Source organism: Myotis davidii, unplaced genomic scaffold, assembly GCF_000327345.1.
Source record: "Myotis davidii unplaced genomic scaffold, ASM32734v1 scaffold169, whole genome shotgun sequence".
In the NCBI taxonomy this organism is placed as follows: domain Eukaryota; kingdom Metazoa; phylum Chordata; class Mammalia; order Chiroptera; family Vespertilionidae; genus Myotis; species Myotis davidii.
In genome coordinates this window covers 957,159-967,735 of record NW_006383005.1, presented here as the reverse complement: position 1 = coordinate 967,735, position 10,577 = coordinate 957,159, and the positions used below count along the sequence as shown (strand labels likewise).

General features: G+C 36.7%; 1 protein-coding gene across 1 annotated transcript in view; it reads left to right on the top strand.

Moving 5' to 3' along the window:
- The window catches only part of RNF169 (ring finger protein 169), a 48,144-nt gene that overhangs the window by 23,317 nt on the left and 14,250 nt on the right, over positions 1–10,577 (top strand). The window contains exons 4-5 of the mRNA XM_015557474.1: positions 3,521–3,667; positions 9,199–9,317. Coding sequence (XP_015412960.1) covers positions 3,521–3,667; positions 9,199–9,317 — 266 coding nt within the window. The remainder of the gene's footprint in view (positions 1–3,520; positions 3,668–9,198; positions 9,318–10,577) is intronic.

The following is a 10,577-nucleotide window of genomic DNA, read 5'->3' as shown; positions in this document are numbered from 1 at the left end:
GTTATTCAAATATACATTAACAGTAGAATAGTTGTTTTGTAGGCAAACAATAGAATACTATAAAACAATGAGAAAGAACAAACTATATGTACCTTACATGGATGAATCTTACAAACAGTATGTTGACTGAAGAAAGACAGAAATAATGCATATATGATTCCACTTATGTAAAATTCAGAAATAGGTAAAACGATTTTTTTTTTTGGTGTTGGAAGCTGGGATTGTGGTTACTTTTGGGTGAGGAGTAGGCACAAGAGGTACTGGTAATATACCATTTCTTGATCTGGATGATGGTTATGTGGATATGCTTATTTTATATAATTTACCACGACTTACATTTATGATTTGTATACTTTTCTGTGTAGTGTATAATACTTTGATTTGTTAAAGTTTATTTTTAAATGTAAGGGCAAAGTGAAGCCATTTTCAGGAAAATTTTCATGGTATTCTTGGTAGTGTGACTGAGGATGAGATTAATGTACAAAAGTCAATAGTTTTTCTCTAGTAATTAGCATCTAAAAGGAAGCAACAAAAATCATTCCACTTACAGAAGTGGGCAGCTTCTCTTTGGTGCCACCTGAGATCTTGTTCAGGGGCCAACTGCTTGCTTCCTGCTTTTAGCTCTAGCGCTTTTCTCTTGTGGGAGCTGTGGTACCTACCTTGGGAACTTAAGCCGTACAAGCCAGTGTGAGGGTGTTTAACACTGTGTGGAGCAAACTTTGGTTATTGGGCGGTGGGAGTCAATAGGTACATGTTTTCCTTTTTCCCACTCCAGACTGACAGTTTTGAGATACAGTTGATAGAGTTTCTCATTTTGTCCTCGGTAGCCAGTGATTGGGCCAGTATTCATGCATAAACCTTCTTATTAGACTCTGCTCAATCCCCCCGCCCCATAGCAGAGAGCTATCGAACCCCAAATGCCAGTCATGCTGCGGTTGAGACTCCCTGGTATCTGAAACCAGTGGTTTACTATAAAATTCAGGTTCTTCAATATTCAATCATGGTGACGTTGGGAAATACTGAGTAGTACTTTTTTGTGTCTATGAAATGATAATGATATATACAAACAGAGCCCTTAACGATTAAATGAGGTAAGCTCTATAAACGTAATACCTGGAACATAGAAGAGTTTAATAAACAACAGCTATTGATATGTCTTACTCAAGTTTATATGCTGCTTTCTGACACTCCAGAGTCATTTTCCGTGAGTATAAAAATTCTTTCCTAGAGACTAAGTTCTCAAGTCCTTATAAATAACCACCAAAAGGACAAAAAAATAACTTCTACAGAACTCAGCATAGAGAAAACGCCAACATGATCTTGTGAAGATTTAAATGGGTATATGGGTTTTTCAACTGTGTAAATTTTTAGTTTTGCTAAGAATGCTGTGTTAGCAGAGACTCAGCACTGCAATGAAAAGGTGGTTTTGCCAGCAACACAAGGCTGTTGTCAAAAACTTTGAGAGCAGAGATAAACATTGTTAGGAGCCATAAGGATACATTCTAAAACACATATTTAAAGCTATAGGCGGGCATAGTATGTAAATACCATTACACACTAAACACATTAACACTAAAACATATTAAAGGAAATTTAATATTTAGTTTTTAAAAAATTGTAACTTCTGTGTATGAATATATTATTGGGGGCTATCGTGTGCATTTAGGATGTTTAGTAGCAGCCTTTGGCCTCAAGACACTAGATGACAGTAGCACACACACTCCACCCCTAAGTTGTAACCAAAGTGTCTCCAGACATTGCCAGGTGTGCCTTGAGAGGTAAAATCATTGGTTGAGAACCACTGAGATAAATCTAGATTTGAATTCCAGCTCTAGGCTTATGACTGTGAATTTGAACACATTACCAACTCTTAAACCTTAGTTTTCTTAAGTGAGGAAGCTCAGCACCTGGCACGTAGAGTTCAGTAAATGATAATTATTATGATGCTGAAACCTGTTCTCTTTTGCGTCACTCTACTTCTTTATCCTCTTAAAGTAAAGTGCCCCTTTAGGTAGCCTGTGGTCAAATTGTTGAGCAAGAATTTCTCATATAAGAGCATCAACATTGATCATTCACATGGGCAGTTAGCATCACTTATGATTGCTTTCTCCCTGGATATGGATTTGCTTCTCTTCCTCGTGTGTTCTTGTTTGACTTTGGAAGAGTTGGGAGTACATTATTTCATTCGAATCTCCTGATACAACATTGCGTATGGTGTTCTTTTAATATTTATCACCTTGAATTAGACTTAGTGTGTTAAAGACTAGTTCAGACTTGTAGGAATCAGACCTAAAGAAATTAGGAAGATAAAACTGAATCTTTATTGTTTTTTTAACACTGAGGTAACAGCCAATGAAAAATATTTATTCTTTAGTTTTATATTTTTTTGCAGTATGATTAAAAATATTAGTACCCTGTAATTGCTTTGATATACATTGTCATTTAAATCTTATTAAAACCCTGGGCAGTGAAAATAGAATAAAAAGGAGATTAGGGAAGGAAACTCTTGATGTAGTGTAAGTACACAGCAAGACACAACATTAAGTACTTTATTCTCATCTACTTCTTCAAACTATATCTACAAAGTAAGTAACATCTGTTTTTTTAAGAGGATATTTTTCCGTTGATTTTTAGAGAGAGTGGAAGGGAGAGGTAGAAACACAGAGAGGGAAATAGAATGAGAGAGATACATCAATTGGTTGCTTCCTGCACAAACTCCAACCTGGGCTGGGGATCGAGCCTGCAACCGAGGGGCATGCCCTTGACTGGAATTGAACCTACAGCCCTTCAGTCTGTGTGCCGATGCTCTAACCATTGAAAAAAACCGGCCAGGGCAGCATTATCTGTTATGCAGGTGAGCATATGATGGTTCATTTGCCAAAGATCATCTAGCTGGTAAATAAGTGGCAGAACCATTAGAACCCATGTTATCCCAAAGCCCATCTTATTTTCATAATGCCATGCTACCTCTCCCAAATGAGGAGCAGGTACCCCTGCCTTAAATTTCTTTGTAAGTCATGTGTCTTGACCTATTCTCTGATGCAAGGTTAATAGCACAAATTGTAGGACATTGGAACTGTGACAAAGTCATTTTTCCTGTTGCTACTAGGCCTAAAGACCCATTTTGCCTTGCCCAGCTTCTCTGACCCTCTGTGGCCTATCTCTCTGTTGTTCTCCTGGTCCAGTACACTTCCATCTAGTTTATGGGAATAAGAAGGTTTTTATATTCAGCCTCTTTTAACTAAATGAATAAACTTTTTTTTTGATTGTGTACTAGCTTGTATGGTTTCATATTGCTCAAGAATGCAGAGCAGTTAAATCTTAAGCCATGAAGTGTATGCTTGGCAAGAGTCAAGTAAAAACTAACTTAATTAAAAATTAAGAGGGTTTTATATCCAATAAGGAAAATAGTCTCAAAACTGCCATGTGATGTTTGTTCTAATAGACTACTGAGGAAAAGATATTTTTAAGTTTATAGTTGCCTAAAATTCTACTGTCTCAGTGTGATTTGTATTTTTAGCTGAAAGAAGAAAAGTTACAAGAGGAGAAAACTTCCGAAGATAAAATCCACAAGCTGTTACCAGAGGACACAGAAACAGGGAAAAGGAAAATGGACGAACAGAAAAAAAGAGATGAGCCATTGGTACTGAAAACGAATCCAGAGCGTGTAAGTAGATTACTGTTTTGATGGACATCTGCCTCAACATAGCAATTAGCGCAGGTGACAGGGCTCTGAAAGGCCTGTGTTGGTGAACTAATAGTCTCTGGCTGTGTGGTTTACGTGTTGAGAGAATTTAGTGTCCAGATGAAAGCTGGAGAAGGTAATTTATGAATGGGACAATGACAGTTGTATAGAAAGATTAAGTGGATGGTGGGAGAAAATGGAGAAAGGGAAAACCTAGTGCAGTAGACTACTTGAGGTAAATTTTGTACATATTTTGACTTGTGTTGCTTCATATTTGAATTTTGTGTGTCTTATATCTTCTACTAGATTTCGTTAAAGCTTGAATTTCCCTGTATTCTTTATTCTAAACAGCACAGTCCTAGGAATAAGGTATTAGATTACATAGTTTAAATTTAATCTAATTAGACTTTTAATTGAGCTAAATCTTGCCTGAAATGTTTTCATTACTTATTTACCAAGCAAATTACTGGAAAAGGTTATAAGTGGTATATTTAAAGTACTTTTGCAGGGTCCACTGATTAGCTCAAATGGGTAATTATAATTGAGTTTTTTCTTTAATAAGTTTTATTGGCTTTTACATCTTTTATTGCTTTCTGTATGTGCTTAACATATCTATAGAGTCATATCTTTTAAAGTATTTTATGATTCAGGCTTGTTAGTATTTTCGTTATCTTTCTAATTAACCAGAATTAATAGAGCTTTCCCATATATAAAGACAGACAATATAGCAGAATAGAGGGGAAAAAATCTCCGCTCCAGAAGTCTGCCTCTTGAACAGGTCCCAGCATTAAAACAGACTATAACTTTGGCCAGGTTACTTAATTTCTCTGTGCTTTTGATATACTCTTTGCAAAGACATTGTTCCTGAATTTCAAAAAATTCAATTATTTAAGCTTTCTTGGATTGATAGTATTTGCTGATTGTCAACAGGCATGTGGGGCTTTTTGAATCCAGTTATAATAATAATCATTTTTATTATTTAATTATTATTAAAAACAACTATTTGCATTTTATAGGGTTTCAGCCTTCTAAAAGATTTCAGTTTAACAAACACAAAATGCTATGTACTCTTAATGCTCTGTTTATTGGGAACTACAAAAGGAAAAAGACTGCTATCAGAGAGGCTAGGAATGAAATATATGATAGTCTTGTGCATAGTATGTCTTCTGACTAATGGCCCCAACTATGGTCTGTGGTCCAAAGACTGCGATTCTGCCTGTGACTTCACCCCAGCAGGACAGTCCATTAGGACCACAGGCGAAGCAGCGCAGAAGCTCGCTTTCCTTTGCTGTGGCCTTTGGATGGGAAGATTACCTGCTGCTGCTTTGGCCGTGCCAGATCCAGATTTTCTCCAGGAAATGCTCTCCAGTATTCATTCCTGTCAAGACTGGGAAATTGCTCTAAGATTTTTTTTCTTTTTCCATTATCATCTTTGAAATAGAAATCAATTGCATAAAACTACTTTTAATCTTAAAAGGAATCAAGTACACATTCTCAGACCTGTTTTTATTGGTAATAGCCAGTTATGAAAATTTTGTGTGCAAAAACACATTGAATAAAATATGACCTATGAACACTTCAAGTTTTAGAGTTTCATGATTTTTACCATTTTTCTGTATGCTTTTATATTTTTGAGGCCTTTTAAGTGGCTCTAATTTTGCTTTAAATATGTGTTAAGAATTTTTGGTGTTGAATGGATAATTTCATTTAGTTTAGTCAAGGCTACATTCAAATTGAGACCAAAGAGAAGCTCAAGTAGATTTTAGGGGGAAGCCAGATGAAGGATTAAATTTCATATAGAGAGTGTTATAATTAGAGTTGGACTGATTATTTCACTCCTGTCCCACAAACTTCAGGAACTCTGTATTTCCTGAGAAATTAAGTGAGCACTCTTCACTCCAACATTCAGGTCCTTGGTATTATTTTAGCTTGTATTTCCATCCTTGCTTACATCCCAGAACTCTAAGAAGTGGAGCTATTTGCTTACCCCCGAGTATATACTCTGTATTTTCCCTCCTTAGAGTCTTTGCTCTCACATCTTCATCTCACTGAAATGTCACCCAACTTACCTGTTGACAGGCTATTCATCTTTCAGTGTCCAGTTCAAAAGTTGTCACCTTCCTGGAACCTATAGGGATTTCCCACTTCTCTCTACCCCATCCTGCCCTCCCAGCACCCCTCCCTCTACTTTGTAAATTTTATAGGACTTATTTCATTCTCCCTTATCTTATGGTTATTTGCGTGTTTGTGTTTCTTTACTAGATTTGTAAGTTTCTTGAGTATAGGAGTGTCTTAAACTAATTTAAAATTTCCTACACTACTTTGCATATCGCAAGTGTTTGATGCAAGTTTGTCAAGTTGAATTCAAATGGAGGAAGGAAAGTGCTTATTCCAGAATCAGAAATTATCTGTTATTTGCTCGGAATGGAAATAAAATTGTCAGTGTTTATTTTATTATTTTTATGGTACAGTTGATATCAATAATAATGTGAATTGTTGGAAAACAATTTGGTATAGCAATTATAGTCATACCAAAGATTATAAAGCAGAGAGTGAAAAATTGCTTGTCATCCCACCACCTAGAGATAACTTATATAAACATTTTAGTAAATGTCTTGCCAAACTTCTTTTCTAAGTGCATATATACTAAATATATATATATATATATTATTTTTAGAAAATGGAACCCAGTGTGCATACTCTCTTAAACCTTTTCTTATAAACTATTAAATTATGGATGTTTTTCCATGTAAATAAAGAATCCTACATCCTTATTTAGTGGTCTCTTGATATTCTTTACAGTAGAATTAATTTAATTAATTAACCTCCTGTTGATATTTTGCTATCTTAAACCACCATTCTGATTAGTTCCTTCGAATAAATAAATTATCAGAAGTGGAATGACCAGGTCAAGGGGAGTGTCCTTTTTAAGACTTTTGGTACTTATTATTAATTTGACCTCCAGAAAGTTTGGATATAGGTATACTCCCACTGGTAGTTTAAGAAAGTACTAAACTAATTTCCTCACATCCTGCCAACTCTAGATATTATTCTTTTAATTTTTTTATGTAAATTAAAAAATATCACTTTGGGATTTTATTATGCATGTTTTATACCATTTTAGGTATTTGTAGTGCAAAAGGCTTATTTTTACCTAAAGGGAAAGATGAGAGGTAAATATTTTCCTCTCTTATGGTTCTAGGTTTTTTGGGAATGGAAATATAGAGAGATGGAGGGAGGTACCGTCTATCTATATAATTATTTATAATAATGTAAATGTATTTTTCAATAATTAAAACTAACCTAGTGATATCTATTATAATGCTAAAGTTTTTTTTTCTTAAAAGATTAATAGTATTTAATTTGATAAAAATACATCTTTTGTTGAGCACCTACTACTTGTTAATATACTAACTCCTTTTAACAGTAGATGAAGCAATCTTTATTTTATAGATGAGAAAACAGAAGCTCAGAAAGATAAACAACTAACTACAGTGACCATGATAGTTAAGTAATAGAGCTGGGATTTGAACATTCTTTTATTTGGTAGTGAATTGATTATGTGGAAACACCTAAATAGAAATTGCCATTATTTATTCCCTGTTGAGTCTATAGATGTCAAAGCTTTTTTTCTCTCTCAGAGTTGAAAAGAGAATATTATATGGGTTAGTACTGTTTAAAAGTTTCTCCAGTGAACAGTTTGTACAACAGAGTTCTTTAAGGAGTTGTACCCTACAAAATCTGAAAAGCTTCCCTGTAATCCTATTTCTCAAAGACTAACTGTTAGGAAACATAACTTATTGTATGTATTATGTATTTGTCAGCCTAGAGAATAACAGAGCATTTCAGGAATGCAGGGTACTCTGAGCCATAAGATGATGTCTTGCATGCCTCTGTCTGTAGCTCTCATTTTGGTAGCCATTTGATCATTAGATAACTGGTTAATCATTAAATGATTACATATGTTTTGTTTACCTGCTCTATAATGGCATTGGGATTCTTAAAGAAAAGATGGTCACTTGCTCTCAGAGTTTATTGTCTGAAGCAGAAGACAGACTCTTAAATAAGAAACTAGAGTTCAGTGAGATCATTTTCTCCCTCTAAAAAGACTTTCATATTGAGTAACAAGGCAAATAATACTCACTATATATTGAATGCAAAAGGCACATATAAAAGAAACTTCAGATGTAAATTGAAAAGACTAAAAAAAAAAAAAAAAGATTCCAAAATAAAACAAAGGTAAATGAATGAATTTCAACAAGGTGGAAAAGGCTGACTCTAGGGATATTTGGAAGCCCTTTCAGAGAAAGTGACATTTAAGATACCTCTCTGAAAGGCCAATGAGTATTTTAGAGGGCAGAGAATGTGGAAGAGGAATATTAGGCAGAGGGAATAGCATGTCCAAAAGAATAGAGGTTTTGAAAGACTATAATGGTACATGTGGAGAGCAGACAGTAGTTTGGTTGTACTAGAATTCAAGGCGTTCTCTATGTGGGAACTGGTTTGAGAAAAACTATGAAAGAAAGTTGAGTCTAGTTTTGAAGATTATTGAATTATGCTGAGGTGTTTAGACTCTATCCTGAAGTTACCAATAGTTAAGCAGGACTCTTTGTGTTTGATAGTATGAAGGGGATTAGAAGGAAGGAAGGCTGGAGAGTGAGACCAGTAGTAGATATTGCAATAGTCCAGGCAGAAGATGATGAGAATCTAAGGAAAGGTAATGACAATTGAGTATACATGGGAAGAGTTAGATGAGAGACATTTTAGCACAGTGGTTCTCAACCTTGGCTGCACATTAGAATCACCTGGGAATCTTTTTAAAATCCTGATTTCTGGGCCTCATCCTCTGGAAATTCTGTTTCTTTGTTACTAATGTTGTGGCCCCACCCCATAACAATGAAACAGAATTTCTGGAGGATGAGGCCCAGAAATCAGGATTTTAAAAAGATTCCCAGGTGATTCTAATGTGTAGCCAAGGTTGAGAACCACTGTTAAGCAGTAGAATGGAGTAGAGTGGAAATAGCATGAAGGTAATTTGGAGACAAATGTTCTGAATTTAAGAACCAGTGTCAGCTACTTATTAACTCTACAATCCCAGGCAAATCAACTGCTCTGAGCCTCAGTTTTCCATCTGTAAAATACAGCTAATAATCCCTTCTCAATAGAGTTGATATAAACAGTAAATGAAACAATATTTAGAAATGTTGGGGTACTCAAAACCTCTATATAATTTATTATTTCCTCAAAGAAAGGGAAAGAAAAGAGTCATAGATGACATTGAGGCTTCCAGTTGGGTTGGTAGTGTGGCTTAAAGAAGATAGTTTGATTTTGGATATATTAAGTTTGAGCTACATTTGGGATATCCAGATTGGGATCTCCGGAGGCAGTTGGAAACACAAACATAGATTGGAGCTCAGGTAGAAGTGACATAATGGAGAGATTTGAAACAGTAGCTATGGGAGAATCAACGGGAACCCCAAATGGACACTGTTATCTCCCTTCTCTCCTGCCAGTGCCCGGCGCGTCTCTCAGATTCAGAGAATGAAGAACCTTCCCGAGGCAAGATGACACAGACACATCGCTCTGCATTTGTTTCTAAGAACAGCTCCTACTCCTTAGCTTTCCTGGCAGGGTAAGAGGCTGATGTTGAATTCAGTCAGGGTTCTTTCATTTTGGGGTTTGGGGCAAAAGGGACTGGGGGAGCAAAAGTATCTGTGGTAGCCACTTTGGGGGAGGTGGGAGTGGGGAAAAGAGGTGGGAACTGGTTTTCAAATATGGTTGAGGGACAAGGGGCTGACCTGAATTTTTAAAGAAAATGAATCTCACCCATTTCTGGTATCCTCAAGATAAGACTGTGCTAACTGCTCTGCTGCAAAGTGTGAACTTTCCATCCTGGAAGAAACAATGCAGCCTTCCTCAGCTGAAGGTGTCCTCTATTCTCTCTGTGGACTTTTTTCTCTTAGTAGGAAGACCAGAGTTGATTTTATTTTCAATGCCTAGAACTAAAATATATCGTGATAGGTTTCAAGAGGGAAAACTGCTGGAAAGTTTTTAAGACCTTGCCAAAGGAACCTCTTGATCCTTTAGATTTTGCAGGCCCGTGGGAGGAAAAGAGGGAGTAATTGAATTGGATGTTGGATGATTGGGGAAAAATGCCGGTTTGGATGGATGGAGGAAGGAAGGAAGGAAGGAAGGAAGGAAGGAAGGAAGGAAGGAAGGACGGGAGGGAGGGAGGGAGGGAAGAACAAATAGAGGAATCATTCATTTGTGAGCAGCTACTACATGCCATGATTTGTTTTAATATAAAGATGATAAAGACAATCATTACTTACTTTGTAATCTCTTTTTTTTTGTTTAAAGCTGGCATTGCTCACCTTTATTTCTACTCTTCCTCTCTTCCTTCCCAGCAGCACTGTGAAGTAGATTTCTCTTGCTACCCCTATGGACATACACCTGGACCCTTTTTATATGAAGGCTTTTTATAGCTAGTCACTAATAAATATGACCTAAAAAGCTACCATATTTAAGAATGTTATGAAATATGTACTATTGTGATCGCTGATGTAGTTTTTGTATCTGAATCCTATTCTAATATATAAAAAGCCAGGGGCCGTCACGACCGAAACAACCGGACGGACAACCGAACAGCAGGCTGCGTGGGGCGACCAGGCCAGCAGGAGGGTTGGTGAGGGATGACCAAACGGCTGAACAGCAGGCTGCGTGGGGCGACGAGGCTGGCTGGGGGGTCAGTGATGGACTACCAAATGACTGAACAACAGGCTGCTTTGGGCGACCAGGCAGGAAGGGGGATCAGTGAGGGACGACCAAATGACTGAACACCAGGCTGCCATGGGCGACCAGGCCGGCAGGGGGTTCAGGAATGGGAGAGCCA